We start from the raw sequence: 17225 nt of genomic DNA, 5'->3' as shown, positions 1-17225 counted from the left end.
AAATAAAGAAACGATTTTAAGTGCAGCAACTCTTGAACTTTCTTCATATATATATATATATATTATGAGAAACCAGACTAAAGGAAACTTTGTAGGTCAGAACTTTTAACAAGTTGATTATATATCAGAGAAGGAGCTGATAGTGAAAAGTGTTAAAAGAGTAAAAGGAGAAGAGGATGGGTTGTGCCTATTTCGTAAGAGACAGAGAGAAGATACTATAGACAAGCTGGTACACTGCTTCTTTATAAAGCATCATGGTTTATATGCCACATTACCTTATTGTTGATAGTAACCTTCTCTTTCACAATTTTTGCCACAGATGTCCATGTCTTCGTTGAATGATCATTCCATTTCCCTTTACCTTGTCTTAAGATTTGTTTCTCTGTCTCTACTTCTTCCGTATGTCTGCTATATGTTAGTCATTTTTGGGATGTTACGCTCTACAAATTTAAAAATGAAAGCAGAAGTTAGACCAGTAGAAAGAGTTTAACTAAAGCCTAATTTCCGGTGGACAAGCCCTGATAAAGATCTTAACACCATACTTTTGCTACGTTTTTTATATGCATCCTGAAAAGAAGCTGACACAGAGCTGCTTGACACCGCATCACCCACTCCTCGTGTGCCCGAACCCACAGGCATGCCCAGGCGCTGGAGAGATATACCACAGCCTGCTGAACTAGCAGGCTTTTTCTCAGTCATAAACCGCAGGCTTTGTTAAAGGGGTTGTAAAGACAAAAATATTTTCCTCTTAAATTAAAGTCTGAGGCCCCGTACACACATCGTTTTGCTCGTCGAGTTCCTTGTGAAGCCGCCGAGGATCTCGGCGAGCCATGTTTCCTAATTGACTAACGAGGAAATAGAGAACATGTTCTCTATTTGGCCTGACGAGATCCTCGTCGGTTTCCTCGGCCAAAAGTGTACAGACGACCCGGTTTCTCGGCAGAATATGGCTCTGATTGAGTTTCTGGCTGAATTCTGCCGAGAAACTCGGTTGTGTGTACGGGGCCTCACAGTAGCTGATAAAGTAAAAAGTAATGTTTTGCATTATAACTAGTATGATACCTGTTGAGATCGAGCTGTTTTATTCACCTTCGTCACTCCTGAATCATTATTCTAACTTCCTGGTTTGCGGTGCGCATTCATTCTTGCTACATCACGGCCTAATGGGAACTACAGTTCCCATTAGTCTTAGCCTCCATGCCTGTGAGGGATAAGGGAGCATCTTCACGCAGGGCTGTAGTCATAGGGAGGGGGTGAGCACATTCTGCTTTCCACCATGCAAAACAGCTCAGGTGCTGGTGGAAAGCAAGAAGAGGAGTGACAGGAAATGGCATTTTCAATCCTGGATTACTGTATTTTGGAGGTCAAAAGGAAAAACGAGGTAAGTGATATTTAAATGCTCTAGCTTACAGCAATCAATTGAGCTAATAAAAAACGAACCTTAAGTGTTCCTTTAATATGTCAGCGGTGTACCCCAGGCCTCTAGCGGAGGACACACAAGCAGCGGCTGCAGGCTCCATAGCAGCCTCGAAATTGGGCCAAATTGGGCCCAAAGTGTCAATATTTTGTGTGGCCACCATTATTTTCCAGCACTGCCTTAACCCTCTTGGGCATGGAGTTCACCAGAGCTTCACAGGTTGCCACTGAAGTCCTCTTCCACTCTTCCATGATGAAATCACAGGGCTGGTGGATGTTAGAGAGAAGGGGGGAGACGGTGTCCCGCTGGCATCTGTGCGCTGAGGAGGGAGGGGCTGCGGGCATCGGGCGGGAAGAAAGTGGAGGGGGGGAGCCGCTGTCTCACTGGCGTTGCCCAGCTCCGTGCACTGTGGAGGCCCCCTGGGTGTCAGCCAGGAAGAGAGGAGAAGACCTCCAAGGTGGATTACATTTTTTTTTAACACATTCTACTAGGGCTTATTTTCGGGGTAGGGCTTATATTGCAGCCCTCCCCGAAAATCCTGCTAGGTCTTATTTTCTGGGTAGGTCTTATTTTTGGGGAAACACGGTAGCACGACTTTGGGAGGCAACTTGGACGAGACTTGAGTATGAATCATCAGGCAACTTACAAGGCAACTTCAAGCTGTCTCCAGGACAGTTCAAGACAACTTCAAGTCGCCTCCAGGACAGGAGGCTTTCCAGTGGCCAATCAAACAACAATCAGCTCTGTGGGAGGGAGGGGTTTGCCTGAGAAATGTATGTTATCTACCTGTATTGTTGCTTCAGTTAAGACAGTGATCCGACTTCCATTGAAATCAATGGGTACAAGTTGCCTACAAGTCGCCTAGAAGTCGGATTGAAGTAGTACGGGAACCTTTTCTGAAGTCGGAGCGACTTCAGTAGCGTACATTAAGACGGCTCCCATTCGCTTCCATTGATTTTCTCAACCCCTTTAACCACTTGCTTACTGGGCACATAAACCCCCTTCGTTCCCAGGCGAAATTTCAGCTTCCGGCACTGCGTCGCTTTAACTGACATTTGCGCGGTCGTGCGATGTGGCTCCCAAACAAAATTGACGTCCTTTTTTTCCCCACAAATAGAGCTTTCTTTTGGTGGTATTTGATCACCTCTGCGGTTTTTATTTTTTGCCCTATAAACAAAAAAAAGCGACAATTTAAAAAAAATTTATAAATGTTTTACTTGTTGCTATAATAAATATCCCAATTTTTTTTAAAAAAATACTATTTTGTTTCTCAGTTAAGGCTGATACGTATTTATCGACGTATTTTTGTAAAAAAAAAAAAAAAAAATCGCAATAAGCGACTGGTTTGCGCAAAAGTTATAGCGCCTACAAAATAGGGGACAGAATTATGATTTTTTTTTATTATTTTTTTTTTTTACTAGTAATGGCGGCGATCTGCGATTTTTATTGGGACTGCGATATTGCGACGGACGTATCGTACACTTTTGACACAAATTTGGGACCATTCACGTTTATACAGCGATCAGTGCTATAAAAATGCACTAATTACTGTATAAATGTGACTGGCAGGGAAGGGGTTAACACTAGGGGGTGAGGAAGGGGTTAAATGTGTATCCTGGGTGTGTTCTAACTGTGTGGGGGGAGGGGGGTGACTGGGGGAGGTGACCGATGCTGTGTCTCTATGTACAAGGGACACAGATCGGTCTCCTCTCCTCTGACAGCACGTGGAACTCTGTGTTTACACACAGAGCTCCACGTCCCTGCTGTGTTCCCGACGATCGCGTGTACCCGGCGGACATCGCGGCCGCCAGGTACACGCATCGGCTTCCCAGCGATGCGCCGGGACAGTGTTTACCCGCTGCGCGCCCCCCCCAGAGGCGCGCGGGTAATGCACTTTAAATGACGTCCAAAGACGTCACCTGAGAGCCGCGCTGTTGACGTCTTTTGTCAATAGCGCGGGTCTCAAGTGGTTAAGTGAAGGCCTTTTTGTTCCCCCGGAAATTCAGGGCGAAATCGGTAATCTCTAACTTCTGCTTTTAGGAACTGCTAAGAGTGTAACTTCCCCAAAAGGACTTAGATATACCAAATATACCGAAGAAGTAGAGACAGAGAACAAAAAGCTCGAGAAAGTGTGTAATGAGATGGAATGATCAATAGAAGAAGATAAGAGAAGACAGAAGAGACCTATGGCAACAATTTTAAAGGAGAAAGCCACAATTAACAAACGCAGGTAATGTTACCAAGAACATTTTATGCTTTTTTAACCCCTTTAGCCAGCCCCAGAAGATTTTACCCCCCTTCCTGACCAGAGCACTTTTTGCGATTCGACACTGCGTTGCTTTAACTGACAATTGCGCGGTCGTGCGGCGTGGCTCCCAAACAAAATTTACGTCCTTTTTTTCCCCACAAATAGAGATTTCTTTTGGTGGTATTTGATCACCTCTGCGTTTTTTATTTTTTGCGCTATAAACAAAAAAAAAAAAAAGAGCGTGTACTACATTTAAGTTTCGAGATTTAAAAAAAAAATCTACAGTTTTCATGCTATTCACCGCGATGCAAAGGGAACAAACCAAACTTTCTCTGGAATAGAACAATGGTAATGTCCCCTTATCTTTGACTGAGCGGCAATTCCTGCCACTCACATGTAATGGTCTTCATGATGTAAAGCAAGGATCCTCAAACTACGGCCCTCCAGCTGTTGTAGAACTACACATCCCATGAGGCATTGTAACCAGGGCCGCCATCAGGAATTATGGGGCCCCTTACACAGCTTCAGGCATGGGCCCCCTAGAGCAGAGAACGGGGGGTGCTGCCGCCTCAAATTGAGAAGCGGGGGGGGGCCACAAATTGGGGGGTTGCCCTGGGGACCTCTGACAAAAAAATAAATAAAAAAAGGGGGGGTAGCCATCTGGGGACCTCCGGGCCCTTTAATAAAAAGAAAAAGCCAGGGGGGGGGGGGTATGGTGCTGCCGTCTCAAATTGAGAGGTGAATTGTGAAGTGTGGGGGTGCCGCCACTAATTGAGAAAATTGAGAAGCGGGGGGGCGTGAATTGAGAAGCGGGGGGTGCCACGAATTGGAGGGGTTGCCCTGGGGACCTCTGGGCCCCTTACAAAAAAAAAAAAGTATATATATAAAAAAATATATATAAAAAAAAGGGGGATAGTCATCTGGGGCCTTGGGACCTCTGGGCCCTTTAATAAAAAGAAAAAAATAAATAAAAAAAATATATATAAAAAAAGGGGAGTTGCCATCCGGGACCATTGGGGACCTCTGGACCCTTTAATTAAAAAAATATATATAATAAAAAATAAAAAATGTATAAAAAAAGGGGAGGTTGCCTTCCGGGGCCATTGAGACCTCCGGGTCCCTGTGGACCTCTGGGCCCTTTAATAAAAAACTTTTTTTTTTTTTTTTTTATATATTTATTTTTTTTAAAAAGGGGGGTTGCCATCCGGGGCCCTGGGGACCTCTGGACCCCTTACGGGTGTACTGCCTGTACCCCCCTGATGGCGGCCCTGATTATAACACACTGACATTCACAGACATGACTAGGCATGATGGGAATTGTAGTTCCTGAACAACTGGAGGGCCGTAGTTTGAAGACCCATGATGTAAAGGAAGGGTGAGCACATGACTTGTATGGGTGTTAGGTACTGTGGGCCAGATTCACAAAAGAGATACGACGGCGCATCTCCTTATACGCCGTCGTATCTCTGTGATCCGCCCGTCCTAACTATGCGGCTGATTCATAGAATCAGTTACGCATAGATAGCCCTAAGATCCGACAGGTGTAATTGACTTACACCGTCGGATCTTAGGATGCAATTCTAGGCCGGCCGCTAGGTGGCGATTCCATTGCGGTCGGCGTAGAATATGCAAATGACTAGTTACGGCGATCCACGAAGATCCGCGCGTTCGTCGCAATCCCGTACGTCGTCGCTAGTCGTTTTTACCCGTCGCAAAGTTACACCTGCTTTAACATGGCTTATCTTTAGATCAGCCATGTTAAAGTATGGCCGTCGTTCCCGCGTCGAATTTCGATTTTTTTTTTTTTGCGTAAAAGACGTCCGGGAATACGAAACGCTGTAAGGCACGTCGCATTTCAAAAAAACGTCCGGGCGCCGTAATTTCGCGCAAAGCACGTCGGGAAATTTTAACACGGAGCATGCGCAGAACGTTCGGCGTGGGAACGCGCCTAATTTAAATGGTGCCCGCCCCATTTGAATTAGGCGGGCTTGCGCCAAGCGCATTTACGTTACACCGCCGCAAGTTTACAGGTAAGAGCTTTGTGAATCAGGCACTCACGCTGTAAACCTGCGGCGGTGTAACGTAAATGGGATACGTTACGCTGCCGCGGAGTAACGTAAATCTCTGTGAATCTGGCCCTGTGTTTGCACATTAGCAACTCTCTGAGCTGATCACTCGGCACTGACATGTTTATTGCATTCTAGGAACTCTGGACTTTCCAACACTTTCAAATATGAAATTAAAAAGAAGAAGTGATCACCTGAGCTATTGCCACATCCTCATTTATATTATATCCCATCTGTGGAGCGGTGAGTACAATGTGTGTTAGTGTCTGGCTTTGTGTTATAAAAAAAAATCATTAAAGTGGTTACAAACCCTTCCATATACCCAGTAAAGTGATTAGCCTCAGATACTAAACGCCGTTGTATCTGTTGTTCTATCTATGCGACTGATTCATAGAACCAGTTACGCATAGATATCCCTAAGATCCGACAGGTGTAATTGTTTTACACTGTCGGATCTTAAGATGCAGTACCGCGGCCGCCGCTGGGGGGAGTTCGCGTCGTAAACTAGCGTCGGGTATGCAAATTAGGAGTTACAGCGATTCCCGAGGGTTTTTCGCGTTCGCTACGTCGCCGCTAGTCTAGTTTCCTGTCGCAAAGTTAGTAGTTTTTTTTGGTGCCTTAACTTTACACAGCAATCGTATTGCTGTATAAAGTATGGCCGTCGTTCCCGCGTCAAAATGAAAAAAATAACGTCGTTTGCGTAAGCCGTCCGGGAATACGGAATTACGCTACGCGCGTCGCCGTTCGAAAAAATTACGTCACTTCGCGCAAAGCACGGCGGGAGTTCGGAAACGGAGCATGCGCGGTAGGTCCGGCGCGGGAGCGCGTCTAATTTAAATGGCACACGCCCATTTGAATTGGCCCGCCTTGCGCCAGAGGCCGCCGGCGTAGGTTTTCATCGCAAGTGCTTGGTGAATCAGGCACTTGCGATGAAAAATTGCGGCGGTGTAACATATCTACGATACGTTACGCCGCCGCTCATCTACGTGAATCTGGCCCAAAATGTATACAGCTTGTTTGGGCTTTCAGAAAACAGGGGTAAACTGCAGAAGTTACACAATGCAGAGCTAAATGAGGAGAACTCTGAAGCCTCGTACACACGCTCAGTTTTCTCGGCAAGAACCAGCAAGAAAACTGCTGGCAGAGCTTTCTTGCCGAGTAAACAGAGCGTGTGTACGAGGCTTTCAGGTTTCTCGTCTGGAAATCTTTCCAGAATCTCGACAAGAAAAATAGAGATCCTGTCGAGATTCTTTTCGGCCTGTTTCCCGACAAGAAGCCCGAGAGTGTGTATACTTACCTGCCTCCATGGAAACCCGCGCATGCTCAAAATGACTTTGACGCATGGGCGGTAGCTTCCACCGCATACGTAGCGTGAAGCAAGATGGCGGCTGTAACGGAACTATGAACTATTCTGCCTACAGAGGACTGCATGACTGGTTACTGAGCTCAAAGGGTTAATTGTAGAGGGACTTTTTCACTGCTAAATGCTAATTGACGCTCTGTTGTGTATTACCAGTTAACAGCCTCTTGCCAGGTGTATGCTAACGTGATGATCTGTGAGTGTATATTGTTCTAAAGGTTAATTGAATTCTATTGAGAAAGGAATGTGCCCGGCCAGGTCATGTTAAGTAGATCTCGGTGCCGGAACGTCTAGAGACTGATTGATTCAAGGAGATCATTGTGTTTGAGTTCTGGTAATGAAGAAATGTTTATAATTAGCTCAAAGAAGGTGATTGAAGCTTCCCCACGGTGTGATGTGTGGGTGGGGACAGTTTGATTGTTCATGTGCCTTGAATACTGTATAAAATCTCAGAGTGAACCATTAAAAATCAGTCCTGCTTGACTCTGCAAACGTAGCCGTCTCGTTTCTTGAAAGGGCGTTCGATGGGATATACCGGCGGTACTTGCATATCGCAGCTTGCCAGGGAAAAGGACTTCTCCAACGGCTGAGACCCTCTCACTACATGGGTAGCCGTTACAGCGGTGACGGCATTGAATGTGACGAGCGCATGCTCTTCATACGCGATGACGTCACCGCGTTCTTCACTTTCAAGAGAACGGCGGTTCTTTTGAAAGGAGTGTCTGTACACTCGGGCGGAAAGAGATTCTTGCCAAGAAAATTGTCATGAAAAACGTTTTTTTTTTCCTGATGAGATTCTGGCCCGTGTGTACGAGGCTTGAGAGCTGATTGGAGAGAAGGTGGTATTTGATCCACTCTGCAGTTTTTTATTTTTTCCGCGCTATAAACAAAGAAAGAGCGAAAAAAAATTAAGAAAAAAAAATATGTTTTACTTTTTGCTATAATAAATATCCCCAAAAAATAATAATTTCTTCATCAGATTAGGTCCATATGTATTATTCTACATATTTTTGGTAAAAAAAAATCGCAATCATCGTATATTGATTGGTTATAGCGTCTATAAAATAGGGGATATATTTAAGGCATTTTATTATTATAATTTTTCTTACTACTAATGGCGGCAATCAGCGATTTTTAGCAGGACTGCGACAATGCGGCGGACAGATCGGACACTTTTGACACTTTTTTGGGACCATTGACATTTATACAGCGATCAGAGCTAAAAATTGCCACTGATTACTGTATAAATGTCACCGGCAGGAAAGGGGTTAAACACTAGGGGGCGATCAAGTGTGTCCTAGGGAGGTGTTTCTAACTGTGGGGGGAGGGGACTGACAGGGAATAGAGAGACATCGCTGTTCCTGATTATTAGTAACAGCAGATCTCACTCTACTTCCCTGGCAGAACGGGGATCTGTTTGTTTACATTGACAGATCCCCATTCTGTCTCTCTCAGGTGCGACTGAAGGTCGCCGGCGGACATCGCGGCTGCCAGACAGCTCCAGCGTCGCACCACGGGCACGCGCGTGCCCCCTATAGGCCTTAAGGCAGCCACCGTACAGCTACGGCGATTCGCACAGGAGAGCCAACCTGCCGCTGTATAACGATGGCGGATGGTCGCCAATTAGTTAAAGCTGGACTCTGGGCTAAGCAAATATTGTCCAAATACATTCATCATGTGTATTTTTCCTGGAATCTTGGTGCGCTTTGTGTATTTCTTTCTGATCTGCGCAGTCATCCAGTGTGAGACTTTTCCTTCCTGTAATAAAGACCGCTCGCTGCTGCTCTCTCTCCTTGTGCAGGATGACTGGTTTCGTCTCCGCCCCCCTCCTGTAGTTATCTACAGGCAGCCTGTAGTGGGCTCCTCCCACTGGGCTCCTCCCACAGGTCTGCCCTTTGCACAGGCTATGTACAGCCCAGTGATGTTGTCACCATAGCTCCCAACTGTCCCTGATTTTAAGGGACTGTCCCTGATTTGGAGCAATGTGCCTCTGTCCCTCATTCCTCCTCATATATCCCTCATTTTGGTCTGATCTATATAGTTGTATATAAAATGCACTTTTTATCTATCAAAAAGTGTTTCCCAGCACTAAACCTTTCACCCGATTTCTAAATTTCTGCATTTGTAAATTCCAAAAACCAATATAAAAATTGACGTCCTTTTTTCCCCACAAATAGAGATTTCTTTTGGTGGTATTTGATCGCCTCTGCGGTTTTTATTTTTTGCGCTATAAACAAAAACAGAGCGACAATTTTGAAAAAAAAAACAATATTTTTTACTTGTTGCTGTAATAAATAGCCCAATTTTTTTTAAAAAACATTTTTTTCTCAGTCTAGGCCGATACGTATTCTTCTACATATTTTTGGGGAAAAAAATAAAAAAAATCGCAAGAAGCGTCTGGTTTGCGCAAAAGTTATTGCGCTTACAAAATAGGGGACAGAATTATTATTATTTTTCATTATTTTTTTTACTACTAATGGCGGCGATCAGCACTTTTTTCGTGACTGCGACATTATGGCGGACACATCGGACACTTTTGACACATTTTTGGCGCCATTCACATTTATACAGCGATCAGTGCTATAAATATGCACTAATTACTGTATAAATGTGACTGGCATTGAAGGGGTTAACACTAGGGGGTGAGGAAGGGGTTAAATGTGTACCCTAAATTGTGTTCTAACTGTAGGGGAAGGGGGGTGACTGGGGGAGGTGACCGATCTATGTCCCTATGTACGAGGGACACAGATCGGTCTCCTCTCTCCCCTGACAGGACGTGGAGCTCTGTGTTTACACACAGAGCTCCACGTCTTGTCCCTGTAGCCGCCGATCCCGAGTGCCTGGCGGACATCACGGCCGCCAGGCACACGCACCGGCATCTCAGCGATGCGGCGAGCACGCGCGCGCCGCCGCTGGATGCGCACGCAGGCCGTGTTTTTACGGCCTGTTAGAGATTCAGAACCACCCCGCGGCCGTATAAAGTCGTACGGCCGTCGTGTAGTGGTTAACTTAACTGGGTTTAGCTTGTTTTTTTGAACAATGCTCCTTTAACGGGGCGTGGCAGGGGGTGTGTCCTATGCCTGCATGCTTTTGCTGATAGGTGTCCCTCATTCCCATCTCTAAAAGTTAGGAGGTATACTGTCCCTGCTACTTTTGTAAGGTAAAATCTAATGTTGCAATTAGATTTTGCAGTGGATTCGTATCCTTTTTGTCTATTGAGGAAGAAAAAGATTTCTGCTTTTCAGACGCCAAACACGACTAAACGCGGCTAAACGTGGTAACTTGCATTTAGCAGCATTTCGTCTATAGGCGTTTTTAGCTTTCAAAAATTGAAACGCTTCTAAACGCAAACGCGGCAAAACGCGGCAAAACTTTGCTAAACGGGGCATGTTTGCAAACTGATCGTTTGCAAAATTAACGTTTTAAACGTGGGTTACTATCTGTCAGGTTCAATCATTTAGGAGCAATTGTAAATAAAGATAAATAAATTACCTATTTTTTTTTTTAATCTGCAGGCATTGCCAGTCTATCAGTTCCCGGATACAGTATAAATGTGACTGAGCGCATAACAGTGCAGCGAGGACTATGTGTGCACATCCAATGCAGCTTTACTGTGCCTAAGGGGCTAACCTTATCTAGAAATACTAAGGGAATTTGGTACAATAAGGATGGGAAAACTGTGGCTTCTAAAAAGAATACCGAGTCTGAAAAAAATTACCGATTCTTACTGACGGGAAATATACAGAGTGGGAATTGCTCTCTCTACATAGAAGATCCGTTATCTGAGGATGAAGGAAATTATTTTTTCAGAGTTGAAGATAAAAAGATAAAATACAGCTACAAAGATATCCAGCCTTATGTTAAAGTAACAGGTAAGAAAAAATGGGCCAGATTCACATAGGAGATACGACGGCGTATCTCCTGATACGCCATCGTATCGCTAAGGCCGGCCGGTCGTATCTATGCGACTGATTCATAGAATCAGTTACGCATAGATATCCCTAAGATCCGACAGGTGTAAGTGACTTACACCATCGGATCTTAGGCTGCAATTCCAGGCCGGCCGCTAGGTGGCGCTTCCGTGTCTTTTACGCGTCGAATATGCAAATGAGCATTTACGCCGATTCAGAAACGAACGACCGCCTGGCGCTTTTTTTTTACGTCGTTTGCGTCCGGCTTTTTCCGGCGGAAAGTTACCCCTGCTATAGCAGGGGTAAGTGCGGCGTATCCTATGTTAAGTATGGCCGTCGTTCCCGCGCCGAGTTTTGAATTTTTACGTTGTTTGTAAGTCGTTCGCGAATACGGATGGACGTAATTTACGTTCACGCCGAAACCAATGACGTCCTAGCGACGTCATTTGGAGCATGCGCACTGGGAAATTTAGCCGGCGGCGCATGCGCAGTTCGATCGGCGCGGGGACGCGCCTGATTTAAATAGTACACTCCCCCTAGCCGCGGAATTTGAATTCCGCCGGGGGGTTTACAATACGCCGCCGCAAGTTTTGAGGTAAGTGCTTTCTGAATTAAGCACTCGCCTCAAAAACTTGCGGCGGCGGATCGTAAATCAGATAGGTTACGCGGATCTAAAGATCCGCTAACCTATCTGAATCCGGCCCAGTATGTGTTAGCAGCATACATTTCACAACCATCAAATACAAAAATGAAACAGTCCCTCCCTGGTCTCTAAAGCCCTGTACACACGATCGGATATCTGATGGAATCTAATCCGATGGATTTTTTCGTCGGATATCCGATGAGGCTGACTTTCATCAGTCTCGCCTACACACCACCAGTCAAAAATCTGACCTTGCCAAAAGGCGGTGACGTAAAACACTACGACGTGCTGAAAAAAATGAAGTTCAATGCTTCCGAGCATGCGTCGACTTGATTCTGAGCATGCATGGATTTCTGACCGATGGGCTTCCACACAGACGATCATTTTTTTTCTATCGTTTTTTTATCCATAGGAAAAATTTAAAACATGTTCTTTTTTTTTTCACCGATAGAAAACAAACCGATGGGGCCCACACACGGTCGTTTTGTCCGATGAAAACAGTCCATCGGTCTGTTTTCATCAGACAAACTGATCTTGTGTACCAGGCTTAAGGCCTCATGTACACTGCTGCTGGTAAACGGACGTTTAGGCTGCATTCACACCTTGGCGTACAAAATCGCGGCGTTTTGTCCCGCGAATTGCGGCGACAAATTGCGGCGTTTTGTTCCAGCGATTTGCGGCGACAAAAGGCCGCGATTGTGAATGCAGCCTGGATCCTGGAGGGATGATTTAACATGCACCTCTATGGAGATGGTTTACATCTCCTATGCCGAACGCCGAAAGCCGCCTGAAAAAAAGGTCCAGGACTTTTCAGGCGGCAGGCGTACGGCGTGGAGATGTGAACCATCTCCATAGAGGTGCATGTTAAATCATCCCTCCAGCGTCTCGGGGCTGCAGCGGCGTCGCACTACAGGCGTATGTACGCCTAGGTGTGAACGGGGGCTTAGGAGCAGTTGGGCGTTTTTTTCAGCTGCCCCTGAACTCTCCTCTATGTTATCTTGTCAGTACATGTACACTGGGTCATTTATAGTCCTTTCTAGGCAGTTTAGTTCATAAGCATGTTTTGGAAAGCAAAAAAAAACAAAACGTTTTAATTTTTGACTATTTAAAAAAAAAAAACGCTTCTAAACGCAAACGTGGCAAAACTGACGTTTTTAACCATATGCCTACTGCCGTATAGTCATATGATGGCGACAGGAACCCTTCGTCCCTCCGGGCCGCCATCATATAACGTCCTCGGCTTCTTGGTGTTGTGGAGAGCGCAGGCGCTCTCGCCGCCAGTGGCGCGTGCTCTCACCACATAACTGTGGATCCAATGCGCGTGCTCGGTGGCCACGATGTCCGCGGGGCACCCGCGATTGCTCATCACAGAGCAGGGACATGGATCCGTGTGTGTCAGGGGAGAGGAGAACTGATCGTATGTTCCTTGTATATAGGAACAACGATCGGTCTCCTCCTCTCATCAGTCCCCTCCCCCCCATAGTTAGAATCACAGCAGAATGGACAGAAGAGCTGACGCGTTTCACACTATCAAACAGTGCGCCCACAGTATAAGTGTGCCGTATCACAAAAAATGCCCTTATCAGGAAGGGGGGTAAATCTTCTGGAGCTAAAGTGGTTAAAGAACAACTTTAGTCTACCGATTGACTTCTGTTCAACCACCCTGTGGGATTTTAAGCCCTGTGGGCTGTAGCCGGCAATGCTGATTAGTGTATTAACTGTCAACATACAGAGGCCCGGATTCACAAAGCACTTGCGCCGACGTATCTCGAGATACGCCGCGTAAGTGCAAATATGCGCCGTCGTATCTGTGCGCCGTGCCCACAAACTAAGATACACCAGAAAATAGGCTTCACCCGACCAACGTAACTTGCCTACGCCGGCATAGAGTGGGCGCATATTTACGCTGGACGTATTTGGCGCTCCCATAGATTTTCTATGCACATATGCAAATGAGGTAGATACGCCGATTCACGAACTTACTTGCGCCGGGCACATAATATACGCGGTACGTCCGGCGTAAAGTTATTCCCCATATATGAGGCGCAACCCATGCAAAGGTATGGACCAGGCAACATAAGCCGTCGTATTTTACGTAGTTTACGTAGGACGTGAATATGGCTGGGCGTAGGTTACGTTCACGCCGTAGGCAATGATCCGGCGTATCTTAGGCCGTTGTTCTGACGTGATTGTGAGCATGCGCACTGGGAATGCGTCCACGGGACGGGGCATGCGCCATTCGTTAGATGTATCTGTCTGGCACTCGGCCAATCATTTGCATGGGGTCACGCCTCATTTGCATGCCTCACGCCCACTTCCACCTACGACGGCTTACGCCTTAGAAACCCAGCGCAGATTTGAGAGCAAGTGCTTTGTGAATTCGGTGCTTGCCTCTCTGCGCTGCGTCGTACAAAAGATACGCTACGGCGGCATAAATATGCGCCGATGTCTGTGAATCCGGGCCAGAGTCTTTTACATCAGAGTTTTTCGTTGTTAACATCTAAAGCCCTTTTTTCTGTTCATTATCTTTGCATGCAGATAAGCCCGAGATCTCACCCATAAAGAGCTGGCTTGATGGGGAGGAGGTGAAAATGGAATGCACATTTACGGATACATGTAAGAAAACAGACCCAGAAATCATATGGGAAAGAAATATCCAGGAAGCAAGCGTTACTCCTACCCAAACTACATATCATGAGAACGGCCTAAAAACCCACCAATCCATTATCACCTTCATTGCGAGGAAGGAACAGCACGGCTCTCCATTGTCATGCATACTACAGCTAACACAGGAGGTGACTGCAGTAAGAGACATTACTTTAAATGTTGAGTGTAAGTGTTCTTATCACCCTGGAATTAAATACAACTGTATGTTAGATGTGTAAGATTTAAAGTGTATCTAAAGCCAAAGCTCTTTTTTTCATGGAGTAGTTAGAACTTATGCCACGTACACACGACCGTTTTTCATGACGTGAAAAATGCCATTTTTTTAATTGGTCATTAAAAACAATCGCGTGTAGTGTTTTAGCGAAATCAGGCTGTATGCAGAACACAGATACTGTGTCTCTAATAGTAACACATTTCGTCTTAGTGAAATAATTCATCTTTAACCACTTCCTTACTGGGCACTTAAACCCCCTTCCTGCCCAGAGGACTTTTTGCGATTTGGCACTGCGTCGCTTTAACTGACAATTGCGCGGTCGTGCGACGTGGCTCCCAAACAAAATTGGCGTCCTTTTTTCCCCACAAATAGAGCTTTCTTTTGGTGGTATTTGATCACCTCTGCGGTTTTTATTTTTTTGCACTATAAACCAAAATAGAGCGACAATTTTGAAAAAAATATATATTTTTTTACTTGTTGCTATAATAAATAGCTACATTTTTTTTATTTAATTTTTTTTATCCTCAGTCTAGGCCGATACGTATTCTACATATTTTTAGTAAAAAATGTTTAAAAAATCGCAATAAGTGACTGGTTTGCGCAAAAGTTATAGCGCCTACAAAACAAGAGACAGAATTATTATTTTTTATTATTTTTTTTTTACTAGTAATGGCGGCGATCAGCGATTTTTATTGCGACTGCGACATTATGGTGGACACATCGGACACTTTTGACACATTTTTGGCACCATTCACATTTATACTGCAATCAGTGCACTAATACTGTATAAATGTGACTGGCAGGGAAGGGGTTAACACTAGGGGGTGAGGAAGGGGTTAAATGTATTACCTATGTAGTGTTCTAACTGTGGGGGAAGGGGGGTGACTGGGGGGGTGACCGGCAACACTGTACCCAAATGACATTTTTATCATTTTTTCCCCCACACAAATAGAGATTTATTTTGGTGGTATTTAATCACCACTAGGGTTTTTATTTTTGGCTAAACAAACAAAAAAAGTTTTCATGGTTTGTTGTAAAATTTTGCAAACAGGTAATTTTTCTCCATCTATGATGGGCGCTGATGGGCACTGATAGTCTGTACTGATGGGCACTGATAGGCTGCACTGATGGGCACTGATAGGTGGCGCTGATGGGCACTGATAGTCCATACTGATGGGCACTGATAAGGCATCACTGATGGACACAGATAGGCTGCGCTGATAAGGCGGCACTGATGGACACTGATGAGGCGGAACTGGTGGGCACTGATAGGTGGTATTGATAGGTGGCACTGATGGGCAGCACTGATGGGCACGGATGGGGTGGCACTGGTGGGCACTGATATGTGGCACTAATGGGTGGCACTGAAGGACACTGATAGGTGGCAGTGAAGGGCACTAATAGGTAGCACTAATAGGTGCCACTGATTGGCACTGATAGGTGGCACTGTTTTTGTTTGTTTAGCAAAAAAGTAAAAAAAACTGAGGTACCACCAAAAGAAAACTCTATTTGTGTGGAAAAAAAATGCTAAACATCTCTTATGGGTACAGTGTAGCATGACCGCACAAATTTCATTCAAAGTGCAACAGTGCTGAAAGCTGAAAATTGGCCTGGGCATGAAGGGGGTTTAAGTGTCCGGTGGCATCGATAGGTGGTACTGGTGGGCACTGATAGGCAGCACTGTTTTGCACTTGTAGGTGGCACTTGTGGGCACTGCCAGGTGGCACTGGCGGTGGTGGCTCTCTGTTCGGGACCGATGTCCCTCTGACAGATGCCCCAGTGATCTGTTTTTTGTTTGTGTTTACGTCGTGTGATCAGCTACATAGGTGTGCGCAGCTTGTTGAATTAGGGTGTGCACCTGAAAGCTTAAAAACACGGTACCGATCTCTCACTGTGTTCCTTCGGAAAGCGAAGGGGCGGTAAATTACATTACTCCTCCCCCCACTCATCCTGAAATATCATCTATGTGTGCTCACTGCAGTAGCCAATGGGAGAGGGGGGAAGCCAGCCATGCTGTGGGAGGGGACACCTGGCACACCCTGTGCGCACGCCTATGATCAGCTATCATTGACTGACAGCTGATCACGTGGTAAGAGGTCAGGATCGGCCTAGTCTCATAGACTCGTCGATCTCAGAGTGCCCCACGGGGGGTGGGCAGGCAGCTCATGCATCGGAGGATGTACATTGGATACCCTCACAACAATTACGGCCCACGCTGTAGCCATCTTTTCACTAAAGCGTGGGCGTGAAGGGGTTAAGTCATAATGTGCTAGTATGAAATGCATACTAGCACATAATGACAGACTTACCTGAAAACAAAGCCCTTCAGCACTGCAGGTGCTTCCATCTTCACCTGGTTTTCCATCCGGGTCAAGCAGGTACAGGATCACCCAAGAGGATGGAGGAGCACCCTGGCATTAGCAACAAGGGTAGGAAGGCACCCTATAGCACCCTGCAATGATTATTTATACGTAAAATAAAGATGTCGTATAAATAGTTACAACAAGATATAAAACATCAGCTTGGAAACTTATAAACGTCAAAGCCCTGTTCCAGGCAAAAACTTTTTTTTTTTAATACCATCACTCCTTCTCACCCTCCTCTAACCCTACTATGATTTTTTTTCTTCTTACCTTTTAAAGCTGGATATGCTTACCTAAGTCCCCCATCCTGGTTCCATCGCTGCCAATGGTTCAGCT

General features: G+C 45.5%; 1 protein-coding gene across 2 annotated transcripts in view; it reads left to right on the top strand.

Moving 5' to 3' along the window:
- The first annotated feature begins 3481 nt into the window (after positions 1–3481).
- The window catches only part of LOC120916355 (sialic acid-binding Ig-like lectin 12), a 32961-nt gene continuing 19217 nt past the window's right edge, over positions 3482–17225 (top strand). The window contains exons 1-4 of one of the 2 annotated variants that reach the window (XM_040327272.1): positions 3482–3647; positions 5870–5974; positions 10607–10963; positions 14184–14477. In XM_040327272.1, coding sequence (XP_040183206.1) covers positions 5899–5974; positions 10607–10963; positions 14184–14477 — 727 coding nt within the window. In that variant the 5' untranslated portion in view covers positions 3482–3647; positions 5870–5898. The remainder of the gene's footprint in view (positions 3648–5869; positions 5975–10606; positions 10964–14183; positions 14478–17225) is intronic. The other variant, XM_040327271.1, reaches the window with a different exon arrangement.

This window comes from Rana temporaria, chromosome 10, assembly GCF_905171775.1.
Source record: "Rana temporaria chromosome 10, aRanTem1.1, whole genome shotgun sequence".
Lineage (NCBI taxonomy): Eukaryota > Metazoa > Chordata > Amphibia > Anura > Ranidae > Rana > Rana temporaria.
Note: the sequence above shows the minus strand (reverse complement) of the source record. Positions and strands in the feature narration are given on the sequence as shown.